Source organism: Chelonoidis abingdonii, chromosome 3 (genome assembly GCF_003597395.2).
Source record: "Chelonoidis abingdonii isolate Lonesome George chromosome 3, CheloAbing_2.0, whole genome shotgun sequence".
In the NCBI taxonomy this organism is placed as follows: Eukaryota; Metazoa; Chordata; order Testudines; family Testudinidae; genus Chelonoidis; species Chelonoidis abingdonii.
In genome coordinates, this window is record NC_133771.1 from 203,131,670 (window position 1) to 203,153,507 (window position 21,838).

Here is a 21,838-nt window from a genome sequence, read left to right on the forward strand (position 1 = left end):
ACATCACAGAGGTGAGAAGAGTACCATAAATATATATGTCCAAACAACATTATACACAACATACTGTACCTTCATAAATAATCATAGTGCTTTACCTATATAGTATTTGTATACTTGAAGTTTATTGTTCTAAACCAAGCTTTTTTGAAGGCTACTGAGAAGATGCAGCATGGTATGATCATCAGACTAGAAACCAGGAACTCCCGAGTTCTAATCCTGCCTCTGTCACTATAGACCTCATTCTTTGAATATTCAAAAAAACTCACCTGAAGTCAGTGGGAGTTTCTGATGCACCAAAAATGCTGGATAGGGTAAATATATGTGACCTTGGACAAATCAGTTTGTATGTCTGTAAAATTGAGGTAATAATAATCATAGATTTCAAGAAATGTTGGTGGATTAATTAATGTCTGCAAAGCTCTTTGAAGATATACAATCAACTATTAGTACTAGTGATTTATTTGTTGCAAAGGAAATACACTCTTTGTTATTATGCTGTTATGTTATTTTGATTCTAATCAGGGGCGGCTCCAGGCACCAGCACACCAAGTGTGTGTCTGGAGCGGCAAGCCAGTGGGGGCGCTCTGCCGGTCACCACGAGGCCAGTAGGCAGGTTGCCTTCAGGGGCATGCCTGCGGAGGGTCCGCTGGTCCCACAGCTTCGGCAGACCTCCCACAGGCGTGCTGCCAAAGCCGCGAGACCGGGGACCTCCCACAGGCAAGCCGCCGAAGGCAGCCTGCCTGCCGTGCTTGGGGCAGCAAAATACCTAGAGCTGCCCCTGATTCTAATCAAAGTGCCTCTAGATTAAATGAGATTGTTCAAGCAATTTTTTTGAAAAAAATAACTTGGCTTTGTCACAAAAGTTATACATGTAATTAATGGAAAGTGTCTGGTTTGCAAAACAAGGAGAATAAGCAAAGTGTCTGGCAACAGGTTCCCTACAAACATTTTATAATGTATAGTTTGGGGAATGCTGAGCCAAAACAAACTGTCGTTGCCGACAGTAAAACCTGACATTTACTTTACGTTGATCCAACTTGGCTGAGCCCAGGCTGACCTTGTTTACTCATCTCAGAGTCTTCTAATTCGTATTAACTTGGCATTGAAAGGGAACATGTGGCATATGTGCAAAAGACCCATTTTCTGCATCTTTAGACTGAGATAAATGTAGTACATTGAGTACTGCTAGTGCACTGAGCTCTTAGGTAGATTTATATGTATTAGATAGAACTGGTTAAGTTCCTTTTATCCCCACTGGGCTTTTCATATTTGTTGACCATAAAACTAGCAGCTCAGTAGAAGCAACATCTTCTTCTAAGCCTTTGGATATATATAAAATCCTCCCAGCACTGGCCAATTTTCAAGACACATCCAAAGAGGATGGACAGTTTTAAGCTCTTTTAAAACATAAAAATAGAGGGTTTACTGCAATTTGGCAGCCAAAAAAGCAATTTACAGGTCTCCACAGAATCCATGGCTATGTGTAAGAAAGCTGACCAAGATACTATGGAAAAGATAATGGGGTCAGAGAGCAAAAGAATCTCTCCATTTTGTAACCAGCCTAATCTGGTCTCCAATGAAGTTCCTTAGTTGCTTTTGCTGAGCCAATAAAGCTTAGTATGATGTAGCAGTTGCATTATTGTGGCTTTAATATGGCTTGGGGAAAGCTGATGAGAAAGGTTGCTTTAAGTTGCTTTATGGATTCACAGCTGCTTGCATAACCTTCACTGTACTGGGAGTAGAAAGACAAAGACACAGGGAAAGCCTGAGCTCTTTCTTTAATTATTTACATTGTTGTCAGTAATAAAGGGCTGGAATCTATTCTTTGTATTATCAAAGCCAAATGCGATTGTGCGCTGTAGCTGTTAATAAATTTGTGTGCAATAGGAAAGCAGTCAGATTTTCATTCTCACGATTTACTTCTGTCCAAAATTAAAAGAAGCACTTGCTAATCTACTTACAGACTTTCAAAAAAAGGCATGTGGTGTCATTGTACCTTTGCAAATGGTAGTGCAATAGAGTAGATGTTACCATATCCAGAGAATAACTGGTAGGTGGGAAATCCACCAGAATGAAGAAGTGACAGAAACCCACTAGTCCTGCTTAATAATTTTTCCAATTTTTATATACTGCTCCCCTCTTCCTGCAGGCAAAACTCCTATTGACTTCACTGGGTGTTTTGCCAGCATGAGGACTGCAGGATCAGATCCTGCTAGGCATGTTGATCCCAAATAAGTTAATGTATCTACTAAAATCTAACAATCTGATTCCACTGCCTGGGGAGGCAGATTGCCTAAGTATGCTGTTGAATAACAGAAGATTGAGGATGAATGAACAACAGGAGGATAAATGAAGACATCAAGACTACCAAAATAAAACAAATAACTTACACGTACATTCCACAACGTCATGCTGGTGCGTTTTTTTGTTTGAGGAGAAGGAACAGCACAGAGTAAAAGCTCACAACTTCTATCTTAGCAGTCTAGGGATTTTTGGTTTGGGGGCTTTTTTAAGTGTGAGAATAATTAGATGATGGAGTTTTGGACATCACATCCTGCTTTCTTGGCATCCTGGTATCTGCCTGACTGCTGTTCCTTAGAAGTATTTCAATGTGAAACATTCCTCTTGTCTGTTAGAACAATCTGAAGATCTGTTGGGGGCAACCTATTTAACAAAACCCTTAATCGCTTGAAAGACAAGAACCTTACACCATATCTTTGACTGACAGCACAGCTATAGAAGGATTGCACAGGCAAGAGAGTTTTCATAGTAAAATTCAGTCAACAAACAGTAGCATCTGATAAAAAAAAAAAAGAGCTAGAGTTTGAAAACAGTGAATTACAGGCTACCATGCGCTTTTAAAGAGGTAAACAAACAAAATGGCTTTACTGTCTATTATATGACTCTCTGCCGCACCTCTCCCCCCCCCTTTTTTTTTTTTTTAAAGTTCTGCTACACGTAGACAAAGAGACAACAGAGAGAGTGTGCCTGAAATAGGAAGCAATGCTGCTTCTGTAATGGAAAAACCCTTGTCCTGGAATCCAGCAGGTAAGAATTAACAAGTTACTTTCAAATAAGCACAATGGAAAGAAGTTGTACATAGTGTAAATTGATAGCCTGGAAAAATTTTGAGCTCAGAAAGAAAGTGAGCTAGTGCTGAAAATTCATTGCTGCTTAACTGTGTGACAGCCAAATAAGGAGGAAGCAGGATCCAGCCGTGAAATCACAGTCTACGAAGCAGGGAAATTGGACTCTATTCCTGAGGCTACCACTGAGTCTTGTGATCGTGGCAAAATCACTTAACTTGTGACTCAGTTTCCCCATCATTGTAAAACTATTTATTGCTCATAGATGAAAGGTGCTATGTATGTGCAAAGGATTACTGTTGTTATTAGCAGCATTGTTTTATGTTTTAGTATATAAGAGCCAGAGTCAGGAGCAGCGCTAGGGTTTCTGGCGCCCTAGGCAGGATTCGGGGGGCGGCATTTTGTGTGCTCCTCACGGGGCGCACAGGAGCTTCCGGTTCCAGTCCCATCGCACCGTCGAAGAAGGACCCTCCGCCGAAATGCCACAGGCGACGGTGGCAGTCATTGAGCTGCTCAATTGCCTGCCGCTGTTTTCCGCGGCACATCGGCAGAAGGTCCTTCTTCGACGGCACGACGGGAGCGGAACCGGAAGCTCCCATGTGCCCCATGAGGAGCGCACAAAATGCTGCCCCCTGAATCCTGGTGCCCTAGGCAACCGCCTAGGGTCGCCTAATGGAAGCACTGGCCCTGGCCAGAGTCTCAACAGGTGTAAACCAGCGTAACTCCATTGAAGTCAATAGTTTGTAAAACAACAAGCAACACCATTTCAGCAAGGATGTTACTAGAGTGAACAGATGAGGTCATTTTGTTTGTCAAGTATTTTAAACATTTGTCAACTACATATAAATAATATATAAAATAAATACAGATATGTATATACACACACACATATGTATGTGTGTATATAAATATAATAAATTAAATTAATAAATAAGTGTGTACACACACACCCTTCTACCCCGCATAAGGTGACCAGATATAACACGAATTCAGATATAACGCGGTAAAGCAGCGCTCCGGCAGTGGGGAGGGGCTGCGCACTCCAGCAGATCAAAGCAAGTTCAATATAATGCAGTTTCACCTATAACACGGTAAGATTTTTTGGATCCCGAGGACAGCGTTCTATCGGGGTAGAGGCATACACACACACACACACACACTCTCTAAAGAACAATAGCAGAATATTTCAATGGGGGGGAAGCCATGGCAGGAGCACCTGTATTACGTAGGGCAGGTTTGCACTTAAAATGCTTCAGCAGCACCACTGTAGCGCTTCAGCAAAGATGCTGCTATTCCAACAGGAGAGCTTCGTAGTTCATCCACATCCCTAAGTGGCTGTAGCTATGTTGATGGGAGAAGCCCTCCTGTTGAGATAGCACTGTCAGTCCTGGGGGTTAGATTGGTATAACTGCGTCACTCAGGGGTGTGGGGCTTTCACACCCCTGAGCAAAGTAGTTATACCAACGTAGGTTTATAGCGTAGGCCTGGCCCCAGTCACCAAGCCAGGTGTACTGATATACTTAAGGATATTTGTAAATCAGGTAAGGATGTTCACCCTTTGCCATGTTCAAGTATCACACCACATTTTCAAAGAGGTCAACATGAAAGGGTTGTGCTACCAGAGCTGCCATTAGCATATCCTACACTCGCTCGGTTACAGATGGTCACGTGTGTATTATACCTGGGTTCCGCCACGCTGTCTTCGTCAAAATGCATATTGCTATGGTTTGGCAGGGCTTGGGGCGTGAGAGAGGGAGGATCACACGTGCACATACATATCTAGGTAATATGGTAAATGCTTTAATTCATCCATCATGTGATAGGATACAGCTATTTTATATCCTATCCAGAGGCTGAAAAGGTAACGGCCGCATGTTAACCTTGCTTGTTTGTTTTCCAGCAAGTTCTGGGAATTTTGGGGACATTCACACAGAACAGGTAACACTATTTTTTTTTTTGTCCATTCTACTCTATTTCACCCCTTGGTACAAATAACATCTTTCATTCAAAAGCAGGACTCCGGTCAGTGGAAGTTCCACATCCATAGGGCTTGTGAAATAGAGCCAGACCTTCATGGTTTGAATCCAGCCCAGATCACCAGCGATCAAAATTTGTTGATGTCTGAATCTTGATTTGGTGGAGAAATGGGTCATTAGTCTCAGTCCACATCCATCTCTCAGAAACAGCCACCACGTTTCCAACTAATTGCCTCCTTTGCTGGAAGTTTCAGCAGCGAGACTAATAGTTAAAGAGGCACAAAGACTTAATTTGCCCTTCACTCGCTAGAATGTATTTGCTGTCCCGGGGTGGTGCCGTGTGCGTGGCGTGGGCTGCACTGTGGCAGATCTCTGGCTATGTGGAACTCGTCAGTCTCCGGTGCAGTCAGTCCAGGGTCTTTGAGGAGAAATACGTTCGCCGCAGTTTTGTTTAGCAGCGAGGCAGTAACCACTGTCGTTAAGGTTGCAAACTAGTTTCCATTCTAGCCCATTTACAGTTGCTTGTAACTGTCTGAAACTCACCTTGGGGGAGGGTGGAAATTTTCAATGTATGTCCTGTGTACAAAAAGGTGATTTTTAAAAACCTGAGCAAAACCTGTCCAGCCTCCACCCCCCAAGGACAGTGAGAAAATACACTTTGGTCCCATCAGAATAACAACCCGTGCCAAATAGAACAACTCTCCAGGAACAACTCTCTGTCAGCCCAGGATCCACACAGAGCAACCTGCTCCGGCCACACCCTCTCCAGCCCCATCATGCTCCAGTGCACCCTCTCGTGATGGTGGGGAGGGGCGGTCCCAGAGCAGGCGGCACATAATGGACTGTGGTAGCTGTGCACCCCCAGGAGATTCCCCTGCTCAGAGGGAACCTCCAGCTGCCTCTTTAAGCCAACCCTGCCCTCTCTGTGCTGGCCATAAGCATACAGTATAAAGGAATTGTGAACTTTTGCTGACATACATACAATACCTATGTTTACCGCTAACTTCTCTTAATAGTTAATAGCCCCTTTCCTGAAATGTACCTTAAAAAAAATCTCCTCTCTGCACGTGTAGCTATGTTAGCTTTGTAGCTCGTACTACTGGCTGGAAAGAATGTGCATAGTCCATGGGTCGCTTCCAAAATTACTCAAATTCCCTAGAGAGAAGGGAAGTTACTGTATTAAATTGTCTGGGTCATTAACGATATGCTAAACCCCATGACAAATTAGCATACCGGGAAAAAAAAAATGTACATGGGTCTCTAAGGTTGGAGAAATATTTTCTGATCTTTAATTACATGATCTCGTTTGATTGTGAAGAGACTGTATTGTAATATGCAGGGACCTGGGAGCAGCTAAAGCATAGTTCTGCTCTGAAAAGTGACTGTTGAAATGGTGGGACTTTGTGTTCATTGTCTCTCGATGACTCCAAATCAAATAGGTACCATCTACAAGTCAAAATATGAGGATTTTTCCTGACTGCCACCCTTGCAAACTTAGGCTGGGATCTGACAGTCAGGCTGGGTTCTGTTCTTCTTGTGTATAGTCATATTCACTAAAGACTTTGCAAAGTAAACTCTGCCTTTGATGACAATGGCTTCACGTGATGCCCTCAGCGACATCTGTGCAATTCCATTGATTTCAATGAGTATGCACTGCTCTAGCTGACCGCTACAAACTGGGTTTGTACAGCATCCAACACAATGGGGTCCTAGTCCATGACTAAGGCTCCTTGTTGCTACAGTCATTCAGATCATAAAGCTTGGTAGACAGTTCTGTTTGATGCACGGGGAAAGAGAACCTTGCTTCATCTCCCGGAGCTGGGTTGTCTCCTGCAAGGAGGAAAATGCAGTAACAATGTATCTTTGCCACTGAAGTAAGCAATTATGACAATTACTCTAATTACACAAGGAAGCAAGATGGAGCCATTTTTACATTGTCACTTTTCAGAGTGGAACCACACTTCAAAGCCATATAAGCAATGTTAACTTGGACATTTCCTGAATTTTTAGTGCTCACCGAGGTAACTTGAACAGCCTGCTACTGTATTGTTATAGACTATCACATGCATGTTCGTCCTTTGCATGATATACTGCACGCTAAATTTTCTGTACAAGTGCAAAATCAAGAGAGTGTTCTCCATTTTGGGGTTTTTTAAATGTTTTTTCTGTGTAAAGATATATTGGACATTCTCATCAGATCTTGGAGAATGAAAAACTTTTCCCTTTTGTCCAGCTAATTGGACTGAATGTTGTTTTATTGAAAATCACGGAAAAAGCCTGGTAGGAGTAGCCTGTTGAATTCAGTATCAATGTTGCTAAAGCCCTAGGGAACGAGGCTTATGCTTTAGGGAGATGTTTAAAATGCATGCACTCAGAGGGCCAAAACCTGGGTCTTGTCATCCAGCCCAAGTTGGGGCTGCATTCTGGATATTTCCAGTGGGGGCCAGAGGACACCTCCCACCTACAGCCACAGAGTGACTATGAAGCCCAATGGCTGAATTATCCTTCCAATGCACCCGTGTATGCCCATCTTCACTCCACTGTTCCTCTAGCCTGGCTTTGCTTCCATTGCTTCAGAAGGTCCCCTCTCATTGCTGGTCTCGATGCCACAAAAAGGGGGCACACACAGAGCCCAGCCATTTCTTGCACAATGGAATTGCCCTGGTTCTGCTGCTAGAGACACCTCTGTGGCCATGATGTTGAGGATTTGATTTGGGGGTCAGAAGTGGCCTATTCCCTGGGTGAGTGGAAACCGGGGGTCTTGCTGAGACTATATCCACAGCATCATGTAAACAATCTCTTGCACATATATCACGACCTGTGTATTCTTTGCTTACTGTGAATCCTCCCTGAAACTGCAGGAAATTGTTCCCATTCACCTGCCAGGTCCAGAAAAATCACCATCACATAGCCAAATATTTGACCAAGAAAGTCTTTGCTGTTTGAAGACAATTAGTTATTTTCTAGAAGAAATGGTTAGCTGTGCTCTCATCACTGGCCACTGTAAGTCCAGCTGATTCAGTGATTAGAGGCAGAGATGGGGCCAAGTGTGGAAAGCCAGATCCAAACATCTCTGATGTTAGAGATCTGGCATTCGGGTTCAGTTAAGTCAGAGACAGGAAGTCACGAGACAAGTTCTGTTCCCAATTCTATTCTACTTGGGTGATCTTGAGAAAGTGCCACATTTTCAGAAGTCTCTTCTCATTTAAGGTGCTTTAATTTTTGGATGCCTAACTTGATACAAGTAGGTCTCCAGAGGTTCTGATCACCTCCATCTATAAAATCACGCTCCAGATGTCTCAAATTGCACTCGTTTGAAATTGCAGGCCTTCACCCCTTTGTGGCTCAATATCTTGATCTGAAACTAGGATGATAATGCTTACTGAGATTTTGTACAGTTCTCTGAGAGCCTGGCACCATGTAAGTGCAAAGTTGTTATTTATTTTATTATAGATTAATTAACAAAATGACCACTACACCTACAGGGGAGAATTCCAGTGCTTTACCCTCATAGCAGAAGACAAGACAGCTGTCAATCTCATAGGAGGAGGATTTAGGAGTGAAAAAGGACCAAAGAAGCATGGTTACCATAAAGATGTAGACAATGTTGAGTGTTGAAACGTTAGACAGAAACCCCAGGATTTGAGCAAGTGCTACATTCCTGCACCTAGAATCAGAGTGGTGTCAATAATTATCCAGTAGTTTGAAATGGTCTTATGGAGACTAGAGTGAAATGTCCAATATCAATGAAACAAATGAAAGTTCTAAGAGTCTTACATCCCTTAAGAAGACAGAGAATCTTACTGTTCACAAATGTTGCTGCACGATGTGCCTGGGAGAGTTGTGGTAGAGGCTATGCATGAAATTCACCGGGAAAGATGACTTGTTTCAGCATTATATAACCTTAGGGATGTGGTAGAGAAGTGTTGAGTTATATCTAGAGGAATGGGGAAACACTTCCATTTTCCTATAAAACAACTAACTGTTGGTATTTATATGGTGCATGGAGCTTTATCCAGTAAAGACCAAGTGCCTCCTAACAAACAGGCTCTCCAACTTTTTCCTCAGCCACCAAGCAGCGAAAATGCCCAACAAGAGGCTGGAACTAAAATGCAGTATTTACATCAAGACAAAATTCTAGCTGTTGAAGTACTTTTAACCCTAAACACACGGCAGTAATATATGCATTGTGCACTGAAGCATTGTTTAAGAATGTGATGTGTATCTCTGTGGTAGAATATATATACCATAAGATGGAGCTGCTGCTCTGGCAAATGCTCTTTATTACGTTACAAGGGTGTTTTCTTCCTCACTTGAAGTGAAAGAGTGAAAGCCACATGAATCCCACTGAACTTGCCAGCACACACACAAGCCTGCGGCAGCCTTAACTTCCATACCCTTCTTGTTGCCAGTTTTCCACTTTTTTTTTCCAGTTTAAATTAATGTATTTTGTAAACTACAGTAGAGCACATACACCCGCTTCCCTTTGATTTCAGCTCCACACCTAGTTTTCCTTTGCATCACGAAGAGGTTTCTGCTCATATGTAATTGTAAGGGAAGCAGTGATTCACTAGAGTGTAACCCTTTCCTTAGCAAAGTTTTCACACATTTTGTAGGCATGCCAACAACATGTAGCATGAAACACCCTTGCATTCTAGGCACATGCCGTTTTCATTAATTGTCATGTTGCTTACAAAAATAATGGGCTACATTTCAGTTCTGCACATGCATTTGTTGTACATACATTGGGGGGGGGCATTATGTGCACTTAAATCAAGTATTTGCAGGTTTGCATTAAGATTACAAAATTGCATCCCTAGCTTTAAAAATCTGGCTCTGGTACTACTGGCATTAATACAATGTTAGAATGTTTGTTATACATTTTAAATAAAGAGAACAAAATAAGGTTTAGCTTTTGCAAATAAGCTTCCATGCAGAGGTTAATTGGAGTCAATATTTAGATAGGTTTGCGTTTCTTTGTATTTGTTTTGGAGTTTCTTAAATATAAAAAGGGTACATTTTTAAATCTACCATTGCATTTAATTTCTGTATGCTAAAGTGAGTGATTGTATGTTGTTTTTCCCCCAGGAGACTGGAGGAAGTGGATCTCTCAAAGTGGTTCATTTTGGTCTAGTATAATTAAGAATATGAATACTTTCACTTTAAAAGAAAATACTCTAAGCCTGATTAGAGTCCCACTGAAATTCATCGCAGTCTTTCATTTGGCTTCAGTTGCCTTTGGATCAGGCCCTTCAAGAGAAAATTCAGTTAAAAGTTTCAGCAAGGGTCTGCTTAAAACACTGAATTATTGATTTATAGGCACCTGTCTCTGCAAAAACTGACTCACGTTTATTTATGAAAAGCAATATTGTGAAATTTTCATCATGATATCTGATGCCATACAAAATCCAATAATCATGGATACCAGTATTACTGTACAAATGGAAATGCTGAAAGATTGGTTTTTCATTAATCAAATCCATAAACCTCACAGAGCAAATTCTCTGTAATTCTCCATGCATTATATATTTTAACAATCTTCAATTGGATGCAGATTTGAATTTCCACTTAAGGCTCTGAAAACCATTCTACCGAGATCCTAGCAGATAAAATCTTCACTCAGGATACCTCTGTGGAAGAGCAGCCTTTCACAGTCAGCAGCATTTTTCTAAGAATGCTCTCAATTTTCGTATCTACATATATCATCTTAGTTGAATAACCATTATTTTGCCTTTACTAAAAAGACATGGAGTCTCTTAAACATCATTCCATTGGAGTCCAGATTTTAATCTTGCTCCTCTAGCCACTAACAGAAAATGCTACAGAGAAGACAACTTAACCTGTTTCATTACTATACTTGTTCCGGAACTATTAAAAGAGAAAAGGAACTTTGATGTTTCTGCCTTCCTGCCATTTGATCCAGTATATCATGTATGTGCACACATATTGTGCTTTACTGTATATCCACACATATATATTAAGCTTGATCTTTTGGACCAGTCAGTTATGTAAAATTGAAAGTCAATGATCTACTTGAATTTGCTTTTTGGTTACTGTCTTTAAATGGTACTGCCACTAAGTGGATTAAAAATAAAAACTTTTTTAAAAAAATCTAACTCTTTAGAAATACTGTGTGGAGAAAATCTGAGTTTATTGTTCATTGGTCCAGCCATTTTTTTCCCCCTAAAAGTCAAAAGGTTGCTGAAATCTAACATATACTCAGTGGATGGTGGGTTTGGTAGTAGTAAAAAACCCAACATAATTTAGCAGTTTGTTTGTAGCAGCATATTCAGATTTGTCTATTAAAACAGACTGAAAAGCTTACGTCTTGAGTGAACAGAACTGTTAAATGCATAAAATTCTACATATTCAATGGGGAAAATATTAATAAAGTGAGAACTGTGAAACAAACAGCAGGTTACTACAGCATTTCACCACACATAGCTGTATATATAATGGATGGTTACACGATGCATCCGTACAGTAATTTGAGGAGAGCATGTGTTGCTTACGATACAGATTTCTATTTAATTTCTGAGATAGATGCAGTGCAACAACAGATCAAGGAAATCTCTCACTTGCTCTGCATAAAACGCTGAAATGTGTTACCTAGGCATAGAGCTATTTTGCTGAATTGAAGCCATATTTCTGTCAGTACAAGTGATGGTCTATATGTGGGATTAATCTGACACCAGACAGTGATCCTTAATCCTTCAGTATATCATAATCTATTTACTTTGCATGCTAAGAGGATTTTGGTTTAGAAATATACAGGAAGTGATGCTAGAAATGTACATAAGATCAAGAATGTTGTTTCCTAAAATCTCAGTTTTTAATAAAATCCCTTTATGGCTTTCTTGGAGTTCTTTCCTAGAAAAGTGTTGAATAGGGAGTTAGCTGAAAATGGGCATATGTTTTCCTTTATGCTTCAACCTTGTGACCATGTTCATCCTTCTTCCCTGCAGTTTTTTATGCTGGAGGTAAAACATGAAAGAAAAGATCTCCACTGTAGCAGGATCATTTTCTGAGTGTTATGCTGGGAGATTTTATTGACAAAATCAAAACAGATTTTGAGCTAATGTGAAATTTTTGTATATATTAATTTCTATTTACATTCATGATTTAGCAATGACTATTATCCAGAAGTCAGCGCAAAGAAAGCCACAAATGGATTGTGTGCAGTGGTTCTTTACTCATAAGATTGAGGAATACATTGTATGATCTGCAATCACCTATTTTCTTTGCACCACCTCAGAGAGGTGTCTACAAAATGATTGTTATAATTCACATTATTACATACTTGTAATTTGAACTTATAACCTTATCATTTACACTTCTACTCTTCTGTACATGCTCACCTCAATTATTATACTTAGCATTTATATAGGGTTTTACATCTACAAAGCCAGTAATCGTCTAATGATTAGAGCACCGAACTGGGAATCGGGAGCTCTGGGTTCTGTTCCTAGCTCTGACCGCAATTCCGTGAGAGACTCCGGAAAAGCTGCTTTACCTCTGTGTGCCTCCATTTTTCTAGCTGCACAATGGAGCTAATAATACTCCCCATCTTTGTAAGATGCTTTGAAAGACGGGGGTGCAAAGGGCTATGTAAGTACTAAGCGTCATTAGTACTATAGTTTTAGTTACTCTTTGTCACACCCCAGTACAGTAATTACAAATAGAAAAACTGAGACAGAGCAGGGTTAAAGCCATATTTTTCAGATCTGAGTAACTAAACGTTAAAGAATGGCAAATAAAATGAAAATAGCAATGTAATAAATTAGGTCACATCCCCTTGAGGGGCCCAATTTTTCAGACATACCAGGGCAAAAAAAACACTGACAGCTCAACTCAAATATTTTCTGGACTAGCCAACTTTAAGGACTAGGCTTTGCCCAGTGACTGGAAAGGGATTTATCTGTATCTCAGCCCGACCAGCTCTCAGCACCATTCACCGGAACCCCACAACCACAGCCACCAGCACTTAAGCTAAGGGTCTGCATGCCCTGGGATGAGAGGAAGAGCAGGCCGCAAGTCTGCTGCACGAGAGAGCAGACGTGTCCACAGTGACCTGCTCTCTCATCCAGCCACTTGGTGTCTGGTGCTGCCAGTTTGGCACCTTTCCCCAGCATCACACTGCATTTGAACAGATCCCACACAAGATGTCCTTGTTCCCTGACATTTCAGGCATGTTTAAAACATGTCATGTCACAGCTGTGAGTGACTCAACTGTCTCAATCAGCTTTTTTTTAAATCCCTATATCATGCATTGCGCTTTTCTTGAGCTCTTCCAGTCATAACAGTGATGCGCTTTACTGGCCAGCCTTGAGTGCAGGTGATTAACATCACCCACATAAAGCACAATTGCTTGGGCTTCACACAAGTGAAATGTGAGGTGATGGGGTGACAGCATCTACCCGCCCAGCCCCAATCTGTAGACTAGAGAAACTGCCACCGCATCTGTGCCACTTGAATGACATGCTAGACCCAAGGCATCTGGGTAATCATGGGAGACTGTGTGTTGTGTGATTACTGGATGCGTATGTACAGTATGCAGGGAGAAAGTAGCAAGTTTTGTTTGTTAAATGGTTTAATCACTGTGTGTTATTTTCTGGATTATTTTCTTTTGAATAGGAACGACGCTACAGAGGACCCTGTAGTGGTTTTCAGCCAATTGGCCATATCGCCCTGAGTCATGCTCTTAGAGCTTTTGAAGTAACCCCATAGTTCAAGGGGAAAAGCCATGGTGGGGGGGGGGGTTGGTTTTTAAAGGAGCTAGCTTTTCGGACAAAAGCCATATTTGATCTGATCAGAAACATTTCTTCTCTGAACCCCCTTTGCTATTCACACCCACTACATGGACGTTATTCTTATGCCTTGTTCATTAGCTCAACTAATATGATTTTTAAAAGCCTACCATCTAGCGTATAGGTGCTAGAGAAACCATTGAAACCAAAACTAAGTCTGAGATTCGAAACCCTTGAGCCCCACTCCTTCCAAATACAAATATTGTTTAGTTTTTAAACAACGTGAGTCACCAGGGATGACACATTCCTGGTCTCCTCTAGGGAAAAGCTCATAACCTGGCTGGCATCTACTCTGGACCTAAATTCTGAAGCAAGGTCCCTGGATTCTGCAGCTTGCTAGAATGGCAGGCTAGAAGTGCTGTAGCAGCTTCATTTAAACCAACAAAGGGAGGATTTGAATTAATTAAATATGAAAAAAATGACTAATACAATCATTGGCATAGTCCCCGTGTTGTTTAATCATTTATTAATATAAAAATAAAGTCCCCAGCTATGGAGGACTGAGAGGAAGTTTTGATTGTGGCGCAAGTGCATTTGCTGGCTGTTTCTGCAATGATCAGCAGCACTGATCCTTAAATTGTCGTCATTAAATTCCAAAATTAACACCCCATTGAGGCAATTGAAGCAGTTCACAACTTTCAGCCCTTCTGTTTCAGGCTGTCTCCAAATTCAGGAAGACATTGCTTCAGTTCACACTTGGTTCATATTTGCTACACAACCGAGAGGACTAGAACCAATTTTTTCCCTGTGAAAGCTGAGGTTCTAGTACAGCTCTGTCGCAATGGGTGGAGACTGTGGCCACAGAATACATGGACCCAGCTTTCTACTGCGTCTTTACGTTTCGTTATTTAGTCATGTATATTGAGAATTAGCTAGGCACTCCTAGGGGCAGAAGGATAATTACACAACAGGCCAAAATAGGCTTTTAAAGAACTAAACACCTCTCAAAACCTCTCCCTTCCAGCCCATTTTATTCAGCCCTGCCCAGACAAGCCTTGCAGCAGTTGCTGAAGGTCTTTCAATTCCCTCTTGCTTGTATCTCTGCCTGCACGTTGACCTTGGGCAAGACACTCAGGCACAGGTTTGTAAAGGTTTTTAGGTGTTGCCTTGCTCAGCACTGCAAGGCCAGAGTGATTTAAACAGCCAAGCCGCGTTCAAATGAGATGTGGGCTCCTATCTCACTTTTGAAAATGGGCCCTAGCCATCGACATGGCATATGCCCAGGTACGTGGAATGAGTGGGAGTTAGGCACCTAAATACTCCTGTAAAGCTGGGCCGTAGGCCTTGCAGCCCTGCATGAAGCAACACCTAAATCCCTTTCAAAATCTGTCCCTTAGTGCTGAGCCCACGTCCCAGGGGCTGGCTGTCTATGGCAATGCTACCAATGACGTCAGTCGTAGTAGGATTTGGGCCTTTTTTCTCACCCTGCTTCTGGTGCCTCATCTGCAGAGCAGTGAGTCAGGTGTAATTTGTCTGTTCCACCCAAAGCCCGACAGAGACCGCTCTGGTTGCAAACTGAAGCTCTCCAAAGTCAGGAAGTGACAACCTGCCCCTCAACCTCGTGTGGACGCCTGGGGAGCCACGATTTAAGGACATGGGCAGGTGCCATTTTTTCCCCACTGGAGCCCTGCCTCATTCAGTGCATAGGCTGGACAGTGCTCAGGTCCCCATTCAGCAAGGTACTAAAGGACATGCCTAGCTTCAAGCGCATGAATGGGCCTGTTGAAGCCCCTGAGACTCCTCCCATGAGTGGAAGGAGTCTCCTGCCATGTTAAATGTTGGGCACATGCTTCAGTGCCTTGCTGAACTGGGAGCCTATGTGAATGAAGCAGCTGGACAAGATTTCATTTGATCTGCGCTCCGCTGTGTGTGTCCTGTGCCTTTTTTGTTCCAAGCCAGCCAAGTCCTGCACTGAATAAAAATGTGGATCGTTTTCCTTACTGTATCAGCTGTTCACCACACTCTCCCTGTGCCTCACAAACATTCATGTGTGTCCCCTTGCCAGCTCCAAGAGTGAGGCTGGCTGTGGGAAGAATTATTTTCCCCACTTATCACGTACAGCCCTCGGGCACGCAGAGTCAGTGACTTGCGTCAAGTCACAAGCCTGTTTGCTAAAGCTTCCAGAAATCAAAACTTTGCTTCCTGAGAGCAAATGTACCAAAGTTTGGCTGAAAATGTAAAAACGTTGAGGAAAAGACTAAGCAACTGAAAATGATCCTTCATCGTGGAGATTTGGGGCATCTTTGGCTCTAGGTCTTGCTATGCAGATTGATTGGGACAGGCTGGGAGATCCTTGAACGGAAAGTGGGTGCCTACAGATGGGGGCGGGGGGGTGTCTCCGTGTAGAATTGTATTGTCACGTTTCCGACTGGTTAGCGCTACAGGACTGCAGATAGGTGCGGTGTGCGGCAGAGCTCAAAGCTGGGGTAGGAAGCTCAGGAAACCTGAAATAAGCAAGGAAATTTTGGAGGCAGGGGCGCACGTGCCTTCGTCATGAGGCATCCCTAGAGGACGGGCGCCCAGTGAGGAAAGAACAGACTCCCTACAGCGTAATTCACCGGAGCTAAAGAAGTGACTCCGTTCAGCCCCAGGGTGTCCCGAGGGTTGCATTGGCAGATGTGATGCACTCACAGCATTCTGGAAGCAGGATCCGCTGGAGACGAATTAACCCGCAGGAATAGAGGTGCCGGGTTTTATCATGCCTGGTGGGGGCTCGGGGGATGCACCTGAACGTCAGGTTGGCTAGTCAGGATGTCACCAGGCAATTTCGAAAGGGCCAAGCATGGAGGGGATCATGCGGGGTGGGGGGGCAGCCTCAACTGCGTAGCACCAGCTGCTTCGTTGAGCGTTGTGAACAAGAGCTGCGCAACTTCGCTCGCGCCCCCCCAACCCGTGAGAGCCAAACTACCGAGCGAAGGGGGGGTTTGCAGTAGCACAGATACGAGCCGGAGGGGAGTCCGCTGTGCAGCTGGGCGCTATGCTCAGTCCCTGGCGGAGCTGGGAGCGAGCCCATCGAGATAACGGGGTCACGCTCGCCCGCCAATGGAAGAATACGGGGCGGGGGCGAGGTTATTATTTCGGCTGTCATGCTTTAGTGTCGGAGCTATAAGCACATTAGCAATCAGCCAGGCTAAACTGGCTCTTTGTAGCGAGTCCCGCAGTCTGCTGGCATATATGGGAGCCGTTTCCAAGCAGAAAAGCCGGAAACAGGTGCTTAAAAATGCAAACGTAGACGACAATTCGCTTACAAGCTTCTCCCGTATGCTCTGTGAAGGGGCTGAATTTCCCCCCCCCCGACACACACACACTCTCGCTCTCTACATGCGCACTGCCTTAGCACACCCGCAGACCCAGCTCCAGGGGGCGAGTTGCTGGGCTGCATATCTGCAGAAGTTTCCATTCTGGGCAAAGCTACAGGTTGAAATGCTCAGAAGCGCTCGCTTTCCCTTTGCAGAGTCAGGAGAGCCTAGAATCTTTGCTGTACCGCTCAGCAGAAAAAATAAATATTATGGTGCATTGAAAAGTCCTTGCCGTATTTCTTAACCTCTTTTAAAGTGAAAAGTCGGAGGTGGGGCGCCTGTTAGTTGTCACACTATGCTCATTACTATTAAGCCCAGATGTTTCCCCCAACATGCAGGAAGGCTGATCAATTCTGAGAAGAACTGGGAAGCACCGGGTGTTGTACCCTGGACATTCTGAATGCCAGATGTGATTGTTAAGGGTGTGTTTGTGTTTGTTTGCTTTCCCTGGCAAAAAGTGTCTGCTCTCTGCCCTCAGGGGCCAGCCTGAAAGCTTTCCAATAGCCTCAGATGCGCACAGAAAATTCCAACCCGGAATAGCACGAAACGGGAAATCCGAGACGGGTAGCTGCTTTAACAAAATGAGAGAAAGGAGGATTTGCTTAGAATTCTCCCTTAACGGAACAGAAATTCGGGGCGGGGGCCCTCCGGGGTTGGATCCTATATACTAGAAAACAGGGAAACGGAAGCTCCCTTTGAAGCATTTTCGTTCCAGGGCTATGTCCAAACAGACCTAAGTCCCTGTGGGAGTTCATGTGTGGTTTCCCCATACAGCGACTTGAACCCAGCATCTGGCAGCGGGGGGAAAGAAAAGGTTGCTCACTCCACCCCCCCCGCTGGCTCAAACTTCTCTACAGAAAGGGACAACGCTCTAGCCTACAGGGAACAAACAGCAAATCTAACCGTTTTGATTTAGTGTCTGTCAATACGTTCGTTCTCTCATACTCACACCCCTACCTGGAGCTTTCCTTCAGTGCTTACGAACAGCAAAATGTAAGACCTAGTTTCTTCCTGGCTATACGTGGGAGAAGGACAGCGTCGTGCTACCGGACCCCACTCTGTACCTGCCTCTTCCTCCTCAGGGTGAGTCCGAAAATATGCCCGCACCTTGCCCAGGGTCCAAGCACCTGACGGCCGGGGGAGTCAGGAGAGGAGGCCTGTATCCTGTGTGTAAACGAGGAACTTGTATCCCCGCTGCAGCTTTCGGTGCAGGCTGATTTCCCCCGCACCCCCAGCCCTGCTATGGGAGATATGTAAATGAGGCTGAAGATTCTGTATTCCCTCCCCCCCCTCCGCGGACGTGGCTGAATTTCACGGACACACCGAGAGCGAAATCGTGGCTCCACTGAAGTCGATGGGAGAGTTCAGTGGGGCCAGAATTTCACCCTCTGATGCTTGGTTATTAATCTCGGACCAGTGCTGCAATGGAAACAGAATCTGAACAGCAGCTGGTTACTCTGCATAGTCAGTAGCTGCCTGACCAAACACCTTGAATAGCAGAGAACTTGCCCGGTGACAACACCCGAAGCCAAACCACTTGGCAGGCGGTTTGCAAAAATAACAAATATTTAAAAAATAAACGTTTTATCCTCCAGCAAAGGAATCGACACAGCCAATAGCAAAACCAGCTCCAGGTTAGGGACGTTTTGCCACCAAGCAAACCGCTGTCATTAGCTGTTGTGATGATGGGGGGAGAACCCATAACAAATCTCAGTTTTAAATCATTCCTGATTGAACCCCAGTGAGAACCTGTATTACCGGGACCGCAGAGCTGGGTCTGCACAAGGCAGTCTGGAACTGGGTGTGTCCAGTAGGGATTCTTGGTGCCACACAGCCCCATCCCCCTTAAGAGACATGGACCTGGAGTGACTACAAACACCAAGTCCCCTCACTGCCCTGCAGAGCTGGTATGGGCAAGCCGGCACCGCCACAGCGTTTTCATCCTTCTGAGCCCATTCACTGTCGGTTTACACCCGTGTACTTCTACTGATGTCACTACCGCTTCTCCGGGTTTACCCCCGTGTGCCTGCAACCCGAATCTGGCCCCCTTCTGCTCAGTGGCTCTGCGGTACCTGTTATGGGCTAGAACCGGATTGGGGCTTCTTATTCGGTGTGAACAAATACGGGGTCACGTCGTTGTGAGGCCGGTTACGCAGATGCAAATCCAGAGTAACTCCAGCAAAAGTACCTGTACCAAAAACTCCAGCCAAAGTACCTGTCAAAGCGGAGTCGGGCCCGGTGAGTTAAATCATCAGACATTTTGCCTGAGAAAAGTCTGGATCAGGCCCATAATCCTCATTCAGGATGGAACATTCTTAACTATACATTAAGGACAACGAAACAGCTGCTTTGCATTAAATGCGCGATAAGAACCTTCGGCTTTATATCTAGTGGGGCTGGAAAGCGATGGCTGCGTCCTACCGACAGGATTCCCAGCCACAGACGGGTGCCGCTCCGCTGCGTGCCCAGAAGAATGTGCCGATCATACAGAGCATCTAGCCATGGTCTCGTGGGCTATGGATTTGCTAAATCACCTGCACCGTGTCGCTGAAATTAACAGAACCGGGGGGAGGCTGGTGGATTTGGTCCCTCACCCACCCCCCACTCCCAAGCCCCGGTGAACAACTCTACAACCAGAGGCTGTTTTGTGGTGGGGTCGTTTGACTGGCACCAAGGTTCACACCATGCGGGCAGAACTGAGCCAGAAAGTTCAGGAGCCCGCAACGTGCCAGGCTCCCAAAGCGTGGTGCGCAGTGTCACGGTTGTTTCAATATAACTAGAAGAGCTACTTAAAGCACCCGCACTAATGACGCCAACCAATTTAGTAATCTATATACATAATGTCTAATAATTCACCGCGAGGCTCTGGGCTTGTGCGCCCTGCTTCAGCCTGCAGCACATTTTAATAGTCAAGTCAGAAACTCTGACAAACAGGGTTTATCATGAAAACGCTGACAGCCCCTTAAATGACAGCAGCGCTTCTGGGCACTATTACAATACCTATTTCATGGAGAGCTTCAAAAGTAGCGTGCGGGGGGGGGGAGGGAACTAGTTTCCCCTGCATCTGACTGTGGAGACAGACGCTCCTGGTAGTAGAGCGACAGGTAGTGCCCTGGTTTCTGGGTACACGGACTAACACTAATAATATCTCCATCTCCTGCCACAGCCCTGGGGTGGGATGGTGCTGCTGAGCCCCTGGTGCTGCTGTTGCAGGGGTCAGCAGGGTTTGGAAAGCCCCTCTAAAAGGGGCACAACAGGAGGAAAAATCCAGCCTGAATTCTGGCTTGTCCTGGTTGAAAGAAGCGTGTTTCGTTGTCCTGGTCTCAGTGATTGTAGCTGCTGGCTTGCATATAACTCCGCTTCTTGCCCATGGAGGTGACTAGCGAGCTTTCCGGCCCGTTTGCAGACTGCAGCCAGGGCATGGCTTGTCTTGGTTGGCTGTTGAAGGCACTTTGCGCGCGGCGCAGCACCGCGGTCCCCGGCCAGCAGCGGGTGACACGTTTGGGTAGGGAATGCAGAGAGCTGCGCACACTGGTCTCCAGTGAGTGCTGCAGGCTGGAGACGCCAGGCTAGTTTATCCCTGCAGCTAACCCAAAGTGTCTGCCTCGCTCGTCGTCACAGCTGGCCCTTGTGGCGGCTGGACGCAAGGTGGGGGCGGCGGGGGCGCAGTTTATACTGAGCTTCTCCCAGGCCGGAGTTGCGCGTGTGAGTTTTGGAAACATGCATTATTCTGCCCAAAGCCACGTGTTGGCAGCGCCGGGATTCCTGTCCAAGGAGGCGAGGACGTAACTGGTTAGGTGGCTCCGGGGGGTTTCCTTTGGCCGGCCTCAGCTCCCCTTCCAGATGTTCATGTTTCACTCCCCAGGAAGCTCTGTGTCTTTTACCCACTCTGGAGTGGGTCTGGCTTTCACCGGTCGCGCAGCGATCCAGGGCCAGAACCTGCTCCCAGAGGGCTCGGTTAGCTCTCGGCCCGGCCAGTTCCAGCTCAGGACAACCTGCGATCGCGGGTTAAGGGCCTATCGGTTACGGATCTCGGTGTCCAAAGAAAGCGGGTGTCTTTGGGGCCCCTGGAAGGGAATGGGGGGGACTGCGGCTTGTCGGTCTGAAGAGGACGGGGCTCGGGGAGTTTTAGGCCCCTGGCTGTTGTGTCTCCCCATTGTTGGAGGGTTTCCAAGCCTGGGCTTCTGCTAGAGCAGGCTCAAACCGGGCTAGAGCTCCAGCCGCGTGTAAACAGGCCGCCAGCCCTTGCACCAAAGTGAAGGTCCCCTGTCGGTCCTTCCCTCTGCACTCCCGGGGCAGATCGGGCCCGAGGAGGCGTCTCCCCGGTGCTGGCTCTGCGTTGTCCCTATTCAAGGGGCATTGGGCTGGAGGAGGGAGAGATGGAGCCCAGCCGCACTGGGGCTGTAGCAGAGGGAAGCAGCTGTCCATGGGCCTCCTGCCATGCCTGGATCTGCTCCCAGGCCTCTAGCTCAGAGGCTGCAGCGGGGTCCAGCCCCCAGCCAGGGGACCGGCCGATCCGATCGCCCTCTTTCACCTGGATCCCGGTCCTGCCCGGGACAGGAAACCCAGGGGGGAGAGGGGCTTTGGGGCTCAGCGTCCCCCGAGGGCCGGGGGGCGGGGCTGGCTAAGCGCTCTACCCGTCTCTGGGGGCCCCTTGTTCCCTGGCCCGG

The 21,838-nt window shown here is 45.5% G+C and overlaps 1 protein-coding gene across 4 annotated transcripts in view; it reads left to right on the forward strand.

The window, feature by feature from the left end:
• Positions 1–6,496, forward strand: part of WDPCP (WD repeat containing planar cell polarity effector) — a 244,455-nt gene extending 237,959 nt beyond the window's left edge. For all 4 annotated transcript variants that reach the window (XM_032763269.2, XM_032763270.2, XM_075064463.1 and 1 more), the window contains exons 16-17: positions 2,948–3,048; positions 4,987–6,496. In XM_032763269.2, coding sequence (XP_032619160.1) covers positions 2,948–3,048; positions 4,987–5,081 — 196 coding nt within the window. In that variant the 3' untranslated portion in view covers positions 5,082–6,496. The remainder of the gene's footprint in view (positions 1–2,947; positions 3,049–4,986) is intronic.
• The last annotated feature ends 15,342 nt before the right edge of the window (positions 6,497–21,838 follow it).